The 14,772-nt window shown below is 34.5% G+C and overlaps 1 protein-coding gene across 3 annotated transcripts in view; it reads left to right on the forward strand.

The window, feature by feature from the left end:
- Positions 1–14,772, forward strand: part of RIMS2 (regulating synaptic membrane exocytosis 2) — a gene marked incomplete at its 5' end in the record, with an annotated part of 477,503 nt that overhangs the window by 296,957 nt on the left and 165,774 nt on the right. For all 3 annotated transcript variants that reach the window (XM_083865898.1, XM_083865900.1, XM_083865899.1), the window contains one exon: positions 5,923–5,991. In XM_083865898.1, coding sequence (XP_083722024.1) covers positions 5,923–5,991 — 69 coding nt within the window. The remainder of the gene's footprint in view (positions 1–5,922; positions 5,992–14,772) is intronic.

Genomic DNA, 14,772 nt, shown 5'->3' on the forward strand with positions numbered 1-14,772 from the left:
CTCTAAACCCCACTATTATGTGCAGGATGGTAAAGCAATAGATTGACAAAGAGACAGCAGGACTGCATGAGAAATTAGTTCACACTAGGAACCCTCGGGCACAGGCTGGATGAATATCAGAGAGCAAATTCTTAAAACAGTTGTTATGAGACTCTTTTGGGGTTGCTTATATGTTGGCTTTGAACATCAAAGAAATACAGGCAATGCTAAGTGACTTAAAGTGGTTGTGAAGGCTTTCTGTGAGCTCCAGGGAAGGAACTGCAAGCATGCTTCACTACCCTTTGTTGCCCCAAGGAGTCCACAAAACCTTGTAAAAGCTTCCTGAATAGTAAGAGACAGGATTGGGAACATGGTCTGCTTTCTTTTTCCTTTTTTTTTTTTTTTTTTTTTTTTCTTTCTCCATAGGAAAAGCACAGAATTCCCGAGCCATAAATTTGGCACAATTTGTATTTAGGCTGACATTAATTTTATTTCTCATTCTATCCCCTGTCTAGTTCATTTTGATAACTGTTTTTTGGTCATAAGCACTTCACTAGAGCTTTGAATTGCCTGTGTTAGCCTTCACTTGTGGTCTGTCAGAAATGTCTCTGGGAAATATATTAAGCACAGAAGGTATTTTTGATTATTTCATTTTTATATTAATAGGAGAGTAAAGAAAAGCTGTGTGCCACCTTTGTGTGGAAGGCAGAAGGTTTTTTGGAACCCTCCACAGATTTTGGCTGCTTTGTAAGAAAATATTTATATTTGCATGTCATTTTGTTCAACTGGGAGAGTTTCAATTATTTAGAATGTTGCTACAGAGGGAAATGTGATTCTGGAGAAATAGAATAGAATATTCCAGTTGGCAGAGACCTACCACAGTCATCTAGTCCAAGAGCCCAACCATTCAGTGCTGACCAAAACCTAAAGCACGTTATTAAATATGTTGTCCAAATGCTTTTTGAACATTGACAGGCTTGGGAAAACCAAAGAATATTCTGCAAACATTTTTTCAGTTGCCAAAATATTATTTTTATCTAGAAGTTGTTAAAGCTTTCCATGGCCACCAACACTGCATCCCATGAAAAGTTTACAAAAAAAATCTATTTCATTAATGAAATTGAATTAAATACTTAATTTATTTTTTTTTACATTATTTCATTCCTAAGGATGAAAAGTGGAAATGTTTTTATACTAATAAACTACTGTATTATAAATTCTTTTTTCCATGTAATAGAAAGTGAAAATGCAAAGAGTAAAAAAATTAAATAGAAAGTACTTGCTAAATGGGAATTGAAAATAATTGTCCTAATGGTTTTTAGGTGATGGGGTTTTTCCCCTACCCTGCAATGGAAGCAATGGAAGGTACACTGCAAGAGCTGTGACTTTCCAGTTGTGCTTTGCAAATGTTCTCACAGAGCTGTGTGGTGCTGGGTGAAGTGGGAGCCTGAGCAGCTTTGCAGTGAAGGAGTAGGGATGTGTGGAAGGGCAGGAAGGTGCTGAACTTTGACAAGTTCTTATGGGGAGGTTTTCCACCATCCTCAATGTAAACTCTCCCCTGAAAAAAATTGTTGATAGTTTAAGGCTGTTAACCCCAAACTTGCTAAATGGAATAAAAATATATATTTTGATTTCACTGGGGCTGGGATTATGTTGAATTAAGGCATTTTTGAGGGTTACAGTAGCATGGGCTCTATTTTGCCTACAGTCCATAACTGTAATAATTGTTAATCTGTGTGGAAAGGATTTGAAAGTCTGTATCTGTTACTGCCCAGTTATCAGACAAAAGGGGAATAATACCTCCAATAAAGTTTTGTAAATAAGCTACATACTAGTGGAATAGCATCAAAGAAAAAGTTAACTACAGGCAAACCACTGACACCAATGCATTAATTTAATGTATACAGTATCCTGGAATATAAGATTTTTACTGAATTCTGAATTTATGTAAGAATGGATTTAAACTCCTTGCTACTGATTTTAGGACCATGTTTTATAATGTATATGTTGAAGAGTTTAAGATAATAACTAAATTCTAAATAACAGTTTCATTCACAATATATTAATTTGCAATAATTTGTGAGAGGCTTCAATGTCACGTTTCCCAGCTAAAATATTAATTGCTCTTTCTCCTTTTTGTAATCAGTGGTCCAAATTACTTAATTAAATAGTACTTTGAAAAGACATGACTGAGGTGGGACACATGCCTAAATCTTTGCATTTACATTGTAAATAGGTTAAAAAGAAAATTACCATCTAATATTAATATATAGCAGATGAAATTAATCTTGCAAAGGTTCCAAGAAATATTAAACTAATCTGCCAGCAATTATACTGACATTTTAAATACTTGGTTCAATAAAAGATTTTGACCTGTGCACTTTCTAGTTTGTTCCATTTCTGAAGTTAATGAAATAAGTTTTAAATATGTATAATCTGATTCTTTTGCAGAACTTATATATTCCAGGCAGTAGTTCTTGACATTACACATTTAATTGACATGCTTTCCTTCCTCCTTCCTTGAAACGTTGATTGCCAAAGATAAAACCAAGTAATTAATTCTGCTTTGAATTTCTTCTGACTTCTTCACCATCATTTAAATTTACATTTGTAAGGAAATGAAAAACATTACTTAAACATGATTTTCATGATTTTCAATTGGTTTAAGTCTGTTAGTAGTTAGAGCTGGCTTGTAGGAGCTTGAGGAGATAGAATAGATGATCTGAGCTGAACAAGTTTCATGTCACATCTTACAGATCAAGCTCTCATATTTAAGGATGTCATATGTTACAAGAGACTCTCCTCTTTTCAGTGACAAAGACAGTTTGAGAAATCACTGATATCTGATTCTTCCCTTGCTTTTACTCTTTTTCTACTCCCATCCTTTGGGCAGGTTTCAATCCTGGCCCATTCACTTTTTCTTGCCCTGACTCTTCCCTGAAGCTTGCAACTCTAGATCCTGGAAGGTGATGTGGAGCTGAGGTATTAGGAGATTCTGGAACAGGTAGATGCTGCTTGAGAAGACAGAGGAGAGAGAGAAAACCCTGTCTTTTATACCTATGGTCTGTCGAAGCTTATTTATCTCTCTTTTCTGCCAGATGTATCCTGTGACTACAACAATTTATAATTTTAGCTACACAGCTGGGAAGTCTAGAGCCCACTGTGAAAACAGCTGACTATTTTCATCCTCAAAGATGCAAGTATCTCCTCCTGAATACAAAACATAATATTCTAAAAATATGTTATAGCAGATGTACTTAGCTGTAAATATAAACATAAATAAAAAGCAACCTCAGTTGTAATTAAATAGATTCATTCATAGGAATGAATTAGTTGATGAGTAAATGACATCTATTCAATCATAGTTGATTCAGCCTTTTTACATCTTTCATGATGAAAACCTTTCCAAGCAGTCACGTGACAATCATCAGCAAACTCAATTGCCTTCATCTTCCCTTTCCACAATCCTCCCTCTGATAGGGCCTGGGCAACATTCTTGGCATCTTTGCACAGCAGCCACAAACCCACTGCCCAGTCTCAGGGTTACCAAAAGATGGAATCCCCCTGCTTTGCACTCCCTTTGGGGGCTTTTGCCTTTCAGGTCCCAGCCAAACCCCAGCCAGCTAGTAGAGCTCTCTTGCTTGGTGTTTGGTCACAAATATTGTCCTCATTTAATGAACTGGATTTGAATCAGTGGCTAAGAAGAATGGAGACTAGTCCTTCTTGCTTATTGGCACACATATCATTACACCTGTAGATGATTCTCCTGAAAATGGCAACAGGAACAGCATCACAGGTGGAATGGATGCTTTATTTGGGGAAAAAGAGACTCTGGGCCTTTGTAATACTAAAACTAAGAAAATAATCAGAGGAAAAAACCTTTTTCCTTAATTTCTGCCCGCATCTTCTACATCTTCTTGAGTGCTAATTATCATCACTTGCTTGTAATTTTTTGTTTTAAAGAAAGACTTTAGTTGTTGTTTCTTGAATGCAAAGATACTTGTCCCCTACCCATTGTAACATGACTATTTCTAAAATTTTATAATAAATTGAGCTACTGTATGAAAATTGCATGACTTTCTCTGAAATAATTTTAATTTCCTATTTGTTAGGAAAGCATCAACTTTCCATGCAATTAAATACCCACAATTAAAATTTCTTTACTGAAATTGCATAATGTACTGGCAGGTTATATATTGTTTTCTAAGAATTAGCACATATCACACTTACACTATTTTTAATTGAATAACTTTTAAACTGAGATATTTTTATCCTCAAAGAAATAGTCTGCAGTCTAGATTATAAATTCATACACCCACATCTTAATTGTTGCAGTTACTTCTGACTTCTCCTAAAAGGCACAGAAGAAATAAAAATGTACAAACAAATACAGCAGGAACAATCAGAAATATGGTTTGCGTATGTAAAGGAACCAAAGAATGATATTTCAGCTTAAAAAAGTCCAAACCAAATAGATAACTATAGAAGAACACAGAATGCTGATTCATGTTTCTTGGAATACAAAAGCTTGGAAGGCATTGTCTGAAATAATATAATAGAAATAAAATACAGGGAAGTTGATTTCACACAATGCATACTCGAAATGTAGAATTTACTGACACAGAATATTACAGAGGCCAAGGGAGTACTGTGACTAAAAATGAAATTATATGAATTTGTGGAGAATAAGTTGATTAATTAATGTAAACGGACGGTTTAGGAGAAGTCTCAGATCTTATAAGCACACTCTTTCTGCTAAAAAATGACCTTCCACTATTCTTTAGTGGGCAGATAAACAAATATTCAGCAGTCTAAAAAAATGACAGCAGTTCTTATAATTTAAATAACTTTTGAAGTTTCTTTAAATTGAAAACTCATTATTTTGATTAAAACCCCTCTTAGTACATGTTCTCCCAGTTTCCTGTTGGGAAAGGAGGGAGACATCCTTCTGTGCTGGTCACCCAGACAGAGCATTAAGACTGCTTTGTCCTGGGCTTCTTCAGGTTTATTCCAAAGTTTTCACTGATATTTTTGTGTCTACATTTTTCAGAAAAATTGTCCTGAAGCAGGAAAAAAAATCTTACATGTGATTGGAGGTGTGGTGACAATTAAAGTTTCTGCCTTCTAATTACTCACTTTTTAGATGGCCAGAAACTTGAAATAGACACACCATCTTGCTGTAGAACAGGGATTTTTTCATATTTAAAAGAAGCAAATGAATAATTATCAGTCGCATGCCACTGTTCAACCCTAATATCAGAAATCAAATAATGTTTAAAAGATGCCACAGAAGACTGAAGTAAATTTAGACTGAACAAAACCTGACATATTTACTTGTCCTGTGTGACCTACATTTGGGCTCTAATCATGGAAGTGGAATTTGCTTTTGCCAGCTCAGCTCTAGCTATTTTGGCAGGTATACATTTAATAGTTTGCTTGTGTTCCAGGGCACACTGTAAGTGTGAAGCTGCCTTTTCTCCTGATAATCCTTATTAAGAACTCAAAGAAAGTACTATGTGCACTTAATATTATTACTATTAATAATCTTTCTGTTATTCAGAGTCTTTGGGTAGGGATGATGCCTTGTATCTGAAAATCTGGAAAATAAAAAGTGTTTATCTTTTTTGAAAGCCAGTTTCTGTATGGAATGAATGAAAATATCTGTGTGTATGGAATGAATATAAAGTATATAAAAATATTTCATAAAAGCAATGTTGTCCAGATGTATTTCAGCATTTCATTTTATATTAATTTAAAGATTTAACTTAAATAATTGGTGCAGTCATATATGTGCAATAATTATAACATGAGAAATTACCTTTAAATGCTGATATTCATGCTTCATGGTCTAGTATGAAATCCATACATTTATTTAAGTATTATTGACAGAGGATAGTTTTAACTTAAAGGAGGGAAAATGATACATGTCTTTTCTTTTTCCAGGATCCAAAAGAATCAGTGATAGTGAAGTCTCTGATTATGACTGTGATGATGGAATTGGTGTTGTTTCAGGTATTAATGTTTAAATTTGTCTGTGTTCAGTAGAAATATTTAGTTATAATTTTTAATGAATTTTGCAACACTTTTCTGATGAAAAAAAAGTGTATATTCGGTTCTGATGGAACCTAAGAGTATATTTTTCTAAGAGACACAAGATGAACATTATGCATAATGAATGTCTAATCTCAAAAATTACTAATGGAGGGAAAAAAGTGTGTGAATGTCCTTATTGCCTTTATAAAATGATACAAATAGCATAAAGGTAGTGTTTTTAATAAATGTCAAGAAGTGTTAATTTATTTATTTTTAATAGACATTCATGTTTGATATATCCTGTAAAATTTCATGATGGGATGTTAACACTGCCAAAGGTCTGAAACATGAACATTTAAGGAAGGACAGGAGATAGCAGATAACCTGTTTCACTAAGTATTGGAATTGAGCCTATTTGAGAAAAAAGTTATCATGTCAAAGAGTATGTCTCCTCTTCTAATAGAAAAGATAATGCTAGGTTAAAAACAATCATAGCTGAAAACAAAAAAATCATAATGCTTTTGATGACTACAACAGAAAATATATGTAACATTATAGAATCATGATCATTTTTAGGTTGGATCAAGTCCAACTGCTAGAACTGCAAAGTCCACTACTAAACTTGGTCCCTGAGTCCCACAGCCACATGTCTTTTAACGACCTGCAGGAATGGTGACTCCACCCCTATCCTGGGCAGCGAATTCCACTGCTTGACAACTTTTTCAGGAAGACATTTTTCCCAGTATCCCATTCAAAGGAGGCAGCTGTGCCAGCTTTAACTGAGGACTGCTGGTATCAGCACAGAGTGGGGTACACATCTCTAGTGTATATTCTGTTACTCTGCTGCTATTCTGAGATTTTGAAAACACAGAGTTTTCTGTGCTAGACAGTTTCTGGTTTTCTTGGGTGAGGTCCAGCTCAAGTGTTAATTAGTGGGGTTTGGGCCTTACTCAGTAAAGCTGAGCAGTATAATCTGTCTGGTCTGCACAGCAGCTGTAACACTGTGATCCGCTCAGGTCAGTCAAAGCCTGTTCCTGCCACACAGACACCCATCAGCATATGGGGTATGGTACATTCTGCTGGAGGCTAAGGAAGAGGAAATAGGAAATAGGAATGAGAGGAATATAGCTCACCTTGGAAGTAGAGGGAATAAAAATAGACAATCCCGAATATCATGAGATGGTGTGAAGCCAAGTATTGAAAAATCCAGATATTTAGTGAACTCTCTAATTATACGAGTTGCCCTTTTCTTGTTTTAAAAACTGTTACCAGTCTGAGCTCAGATGCATTTCTGTTTTGTCTACACAGTCATGCTTTTATTTCCAGCTATTTCATGGTTAGCCTGGTTTCATGGCTGTGCTTAATTTTTGACCCTGGTATGTTACTGTTCCATGCTATGGGTATTGCACTCGCTGGGACAAAGAGATAACATTTTTTTTTAATGTAATTTTTTTTTTTTTTAACATGTAAGTTTTATGAAAAAGACCTTTTTATAAACCGACGTAAAATTTTATGGACTTTATGATATAAACAGGGCAAGTCATATTTGTGCTAAAGTTCCAGCACTTTTACCAGATAATAAAGGAACACTAGATCTGCAAAATCACTTAAGTTTCTATGTTTGTTAAAACATTTATCTTCAAAAAAGTAACAGGCTCAGTTTCAGATTATTACCTTAATTAGAAAACTATTAAGGAAAACTTACAGCAGTTTTATATTCCCACTCTCCTGTTTGCTCTATTACAGTCAGAACACAGGAAGGATAGGTAGCCAGAGTGGTGTGAACTACTAGAACCAGAGGCAGAACTCAGAAGTCCTTTGTTCCTATTTACTGTACTTTCAGTCTTTGATGAGCTTTCTGTCTTAGTAATCTCTAAGGCATTCAAATTGCCTTAAATAAGGGCTTTCATATTCCTGTGGATCAGTTAAATTTAAAAATGATCAATCTAACTTAGGAGCTTAAAAATAAAGGTAGGAAAGAATTGGATTTAATGGATATATTTCTAGAGTGCCCAGTGTAGCATCATTATGAAAGTGACAATTTTTTCCTGTCCTGGAAAATGGTACCAAGTTTGCAGATTTTTTTTACCAGGTACTTGAACATCAGCAGGACTCTTATGAAGCACCTAGATTTACAACTTTGATTTAATAAACTTATCTTTTGACAACTTGTAAAATTATGGTCTTTACAGTTCCATGAATGTACCTACTTCCCTTGCCTGAATTTCTGACATACCTTTAGTTTTCTAGGATCTTTAAGCTATTTTTGCTGAACAATTCTACACCTTAGTTGGATTTTAATTCAGCCTGGCTGTGTGGGTAGGAAAATTTGATGGTTTTGAGGTTTGAAATATTAATTTAGTGCCTTATGTTTTTTGTGCTGCTGCCACTATATTTGTAAGTCTTTTGGTTTAGTTTTGTCTTACCAACCACTCTCCGTATCATTCCCTCTATCATTTGAAGTTCTTCTACTCATTTGTAGACTCATCACAGTCTTGGTTTAAATAGATGCAATCTTTGCATGAAAGCATTTGTCTCTCTTTGTTTTCTTTCTTTCTTACTTACCCCAGTTCTTTCATTTTGTATTTTCAGGTTTTATTTAACATGACACTTTGCTCTTCTTCTGTCTGCTATATAAATAGTGAATTACATGAAGTAAGCTTGCAAACAGCTTTCGAGTACTCTCAGTGATCCCTTCCATAAAATTAATTCCTAGTATCACACCTGAACTAAACTCCAGAAACCTTAAAAAAAAAATCATCTTTTTGCTCCTCTTCAGTTTACTTTTATTCATAATGATTGACTAGACGTCCTTTAATGTTCCCTTTCAATTCAAACCATTCTCTGATTTTATGACCTCCTGGAAAAATTATTTACAAAATTTATCACTTCTTATGACTTAGTGTGGCTCTTAGTGAGCTTAGACTAATGTAATAAATTTCAGTCTATTGTTTCTGTCAACAGAAAGGGCTTTCAAGAAAATAGTGATAAACAGATTGAAAAACTTCAATGTCTTTATTCTGGCTACACATGTATTCTCCAACAGCAATTTTCACAAAGGGTTATAACGTTACATATTTAAAAAGCAATTTTTTACTAGATTCTAAAATAGCTCTCTTCAAATATAATATACATTCATCTTGGGAAACATTAGAATAGAGTCCCTATTACATTTCATCTTTGCTGGCATTAGTCTTACCATAGAATAGTGGAATGAGCAGCATTAGCAGTTCTGGTTATGCCTTCAGATTGGTCTCAAATAACTTAAAACATTTATTTTGCTGTCCTGAACTATAAACCTTGGCCCTCAAAGTTGTCTATCACCAGCAGTTCTGGGTGGGAGTACATCAGCATCTACACCTGGCCTTTAGAATGTTCTTATGTCCTTTTTGATAAAAGTGGTACATGATTTTTTATTGACTTTTTTAAAATGCCAGAAAGGTTTCTAAACTGTCATTTATATTATAACAATAACTATAACTCAGTGAAAGGCAGGTTAGCTTTTTGGGTGGGCTTTTTTTTTTCTTTCTAGGGTCCAAAGTTAAGCACACATTATAGTTAGCAAATTCAATGAATATGGACTATAATTTCTAAATAGTTTTCTCCCCAGATACTTTCTAGTGTCTGTTGAACCTAGGGAATACAAGCAACCTACTGAGTCTGACTTTATGAACAGAGACATGTATTGTCAAGATCATTTAATCATAAAATTCTCACCTGTTGTTTTTGTAACATGAAAATATTAAGTAAGATAATTATGTTTAAAATTCAGTTCTACACCAATATCTCATCTGCATTACAACAGATTATGTATTATGAAACACTTGTAATCTAAGATATATTTCAACAGATGTATCATGGAAAAATGTAAGGCAGTGAATTCTGCATAAACTGCATTACAAGTCTCTATAGAAAAGAGCTTTTCCCAGTAAAAGAATGTAGTCTCCAGTTTTGAGAAGAAAAACATTTATAGTGATAAGTTTTTATCATTATGCAGAAGGTAGCTGTATTTTTCAGGAGCAAATAAGAATACAAAGAACTTATTTATTCAGAGGATAGTTAGAGCCAAGTTAATTAGGAAAAAATAGTAACCATCAGTACAGAATTTATTATTGAATTGACAAAAATATTTCTGTGTGTGAAGAAGAATGAAAAGAAATTATCCATTTTTGCTTCACTTCTCAAAACACCTGAGGAATCCTTTGTTCAAAAGAATTAGTTCACTGTCATGTTGCAGCCTTTGCTGCAGAGGAAATGTCTTTTTCTCTATTTGCTGACAACATGGGCTGAATTTTTATGCCTGAATTCTGTGGATGATTGCTTCTTAAAGCAGATGAAGAAAACACTTTGTTTACAGATTGAAATCAACTGCCTATAGAAAGACACCTTCCAGCATTAGCGCACAGAGTGGATTACTTCTATCCCTACTAAAATACGGATTTCATTGTAGATCACCAGATAGCCCTAAGTGGGAGCCTGTAGTGACTCAAAATCCCAGTAACTTCAGACATTAACACTGACATGGTTTTTATTTTATTGTAAGATGATACCAAATTCCCTGCTCTAAAATCTGTTCTTTCTTGGGTCTCCCTTGAGTTAAAAATGTTAGTCTATGTGTCATAAAAATCCCCCTTCCAAACTGAAATTCAAGCCATGTCAAATAATCCTTATGCTGATCCCCTAGATCAATGGATCTTTAACCATTTTCCTTTCTTTCAAACAAATAATGGTCTTAAATATTATTTACAACAAATATTATTTACAACTTTATGCCTAAAGTTCTTTACACATTACTATAATTCTTCAAGCTTTTCTTGCATTTTTAGTTTTATTTCTTAATGTATACTTTCATTTTTGCATGTTTATCCTCTTATTTAAATTTTGAATGTAATACTTTTATTATTTAAAAAAAATAAAATTCTTCAGTATCAATTCTTCAGCTGAAAAAATCATCTTTCTCTTGAAACACCCAAATTCCCTTTCCTTCATACTAGCCAAAACTAATCAAAACTATTTTTAAATATAAGCTGTATCAGTCCACTTTGAAAGTAAAGATGTACCTTGATTCAAGTTCTATTTTCAGATTATTACTAATTTATAGCATTCTATTTGAGGAAAGTTAAGGAAATATGAGCTTGATGTGTTAGTTTATATTCTACCACAACCCTGTATCTGTGGAATGACAAAGGCATAAATATGCAATGCAAATTTTAATGAAGTTGCGTTCCTATCAGAGATGCTCTTAGTGGATACTTCTCACATGGGGGAACTCTTTGGGTTGAGTTACAGTTGTGGTGAAGAACACTTCTAAAAAAGAAATGCTACAAGAAAAGACTGATAAATTCAAATCAACAGTATGAAGAGGAGGCTAATTTGGGGGACTCGATGGACAGATGCAACTATACATAGATGAGTGTTTAATTAATAAGAAACACCTTTATAATATCTGTGGTGGTTTGGGGTTTTTTCCCCCGAGATTTGCATGTCATGCTGGGTATAGGAACAGCACTGAAAACTCAGCAAGCTCTAGTTTATTACTGTGTGGGAATGCTTTTCTATAAGAAAAGAATTGTCTCAAATGTAATGGGCCCATAAATACAATTAGTGCTGTAGAGCTAGCTAAATATACCTGTGAGGGAGTGAGTTGCTATGCAGCAAGTTTCCAGTTGTTCCTACTGTAATGTTTACTGATTCCTTTCACTGTACATTCATTCTTCCCATATTTGCAGAATAATATTTTGATACAAAAAAAAAAAATCCCCAAAGCAATGTACAATGTATCTTCAACTTATAAAGTATTCAGATATTAATAATTCAATTTATTTGATCAGTGACTGTCAGAATTTTTTTTTTAGATAGAGGACATCTAAATTCTTCATTTAGATGTTTAAATCACCCTAGAATCTGGGCACATTTGTATGGAGGAACTGAACTCTCTCCAAAGTGCCCATGTGTGAAATCTTGGTATGTTAAGCATTTCTGTCAATTTGATTACATAATTGTTTTTAATTAGTGCTTGTTCTAAGCCCAACCACTGTGAGTGCTAAAAAGTTAAATATGTGAAAGCTTGACGCCTCAATCAAGTGCAGATGCTAAAGTGGAGAAAACACCACTTAGCATCAGTGTCAGAAACAAGTCAATTATGTCGCTTGTGATGAACAGTCATTCTAGTACTGCCTTTCTAGAACAATTTTCATACTAAGAGTTTCTTTCAAGTAAATCAAGCAGCAAGGCATCTGAATTAAAATATTCATTAGTACGCTTCAATTAATTCTTTTTAGGGCTATTTTAGGGCCGTTGATGTGAACCTAATATTTGGAAGTTTGTGGGTTTTTGCAATTTTGTGCCTGAAAGATTCATAATTTAATAACAATTCAAACATCCATATTTACTGAACATGTACCCTGCATAGCGTAATATTAGCACAGTACAGCTATACTGTGTGGATTAATACTTTAAGTCAAATATATTAATAGTCTCTCTTAAATCAGATAAAACTAAAACTTCCGGTCTGAAGGAGCTGTATTTAGTGTCCTTTTTAAAATCCCTCTTTCACATATATCAGTTTTTAATGAAACCTTCCCATGAAAGAGGAAGGTGGCGGCATTGCAGTTATCTTTGTCATGTGCCTGTCTTTTAGGTGTCTGCAACTCACAGTTGTTTATCACTGATTATCTCCACACTGATTATCAGGTTCTGTGTACTCTCTATGTTGATTTAAGAGGCTTGCCATAGTTATAGAGCCTTTGATTCTATGGTAATGACTCAATATTTATAGCTGCTAGCAGGATAATGTTTATCCTATTTTTACTACTGCTATAAATAACCATCTGCTTTGCTCAATAGCAACTCATTGGTCAAGCTGACCTGTCTTTATGACCTGTCTTTTCTGTCTATAATTTCTTTTTATGAGAAAATGTTTTTACTTCCCTTCTTTAACCTTATTTTCAGGATGTGCAATATTTTTGAGATTGGAAGTTAAATCATACCTACAGTTCAGGGAGTTAAATCAGACCTACATTAACTCTACAAAACTGAAGGATAACTTTAAAATTACCTCATCAACCTGTGTTAGTGGGTTGTATTAGTCAAACAGCTGCTTTTCGATGTATGACCTGTTGGCAGAAGAGGAGTTTGTAAATATAATAATTTTTGTTTTGTGTAAATGAATTATAATTTTCAAAGTTTATTTTCTGGCAACAATATTATTAGACAATATTAATCTATTTCTTTGATCACAGCTAAACACATCTAGTTTTGCTCAAAAAATATAGCAAAAATATTATCAAAATTTAGCAAAATTGCTAGGAATGCTGATTGTTTCTGCCTTTGTTATTGTCATAAGGAAGCAGTACCATTGTTAGCTACCAGAAAGCACTGCATGTCTACCTTCAAATTGATGTAAAGCACTTATTTGATCAGGATTAGACTTGACAGTTAATTACAAAGGCATATATTTTGATTTATTGCAACAATACTGCTCAACTGGTCAACTACAATAACAAATTAGAGTTGGAGGAGACTTTTTGTTCCAAAGTAATTAATTTGTTTCTATGTGCAGATTTAATAAATTCAATAATTTTGATTTACTTGTTCTTACTGCTAGGAATTTTTTAGACATTCTTAGCATTTTTTAGAATTTTAAAGGAGGTTTTTGTTTGTGTTTTGTTAATTGATTACCTTGCCCTTCATTATATTTATTCACCTAGAAAAGCAATAGTATTGCTCATTTCCCTCATACTTCGATGTTTCTGCATACCAAATATTATATAAACTGCTGATTTATTTCAAAGGATTTACATATTTCTTCATATTTCTACTCTACATTGTTTTCTGTCTCCAAATGCAACAAATTCTCCTTGTGTAGGCAGAATACAAAGAACAATCTCTGTCTTTTCTGTCAATAGATATGCATTATTAGGATAGTAAGACGATATTTCTCTGTGTTCTTGTACCGTAAATCATGTTTTTTATTTCAATATCTCAAACTTTATAATAACTGCTCATTAATGTGTGGTGGATTGACCCTGGCTAGGTGCCAAGTGGCTGCCAATGTGCTTCCATTGCTGCCCTCATGAGCTGGACACGGGAGACAAAGTATAATGGAAGACTTGTGGGTGAGATGAGGACAGGGAGAGATCACCCACCAGTTACAGTCATGGGCAAAACCGATAATTCAGAGAAATTATCTTACTGCCAATAAAATCAAAGCAGGATAATGAGAAAATAACCCCCCGAAATTTCAAAACTTTCCCCTCGCCTCTTCTTTCTCTCTGGTCTCAGCTTCACTCCTGGTTCTCTACCTCCTCCCTCTCAGCTGCACAGGAAGATGGGAATGCAGGTTGCAGTCACACGTTGTCTCTGCCACTCCTTCCTCCTCAGGGGGAGAACCCTTCACTCTGTGCTTCTGCTCCAGAGTGAGGCCCCTCTCATGGGAGACAGTCATTAATTAACTTCTCCAACGTCAGTTCATCTCATGGACTGCAGTTCTTCACGAACTTCCTCAGCATGAGTCCCTACCATAGGGTGCAGTCCTTCAGGAACAAACTGCTCCAGGGTGGGTCACAAGTCCTGCCAGCAAACCTGCTCCAGGGTGGGCTTCTCTCTCCACAGGTCCTGCCAGCAGACTTTGCAGGGTGGGCTCTCCATTACTGTTACTTTAGCTCTTTTACTTCTGGTTAAAGTCTTGTAGAATTGCAGAGTATATTGATTTCTAGACTGACTTGCAAAAAAATTATTTATCTCCTACCCTCTACTAGT

Source organism: Zosterops lateralis (genome assembly GCF_965231275.1).
Source record: "Zosterops lateralis genome assembly, chromosome: 1".
NCBI lineage: Eukaryota > Metazoa > Chordata > Aves > Passeriformes > Zosteropidae > Zosterops > Zosterops lateralis.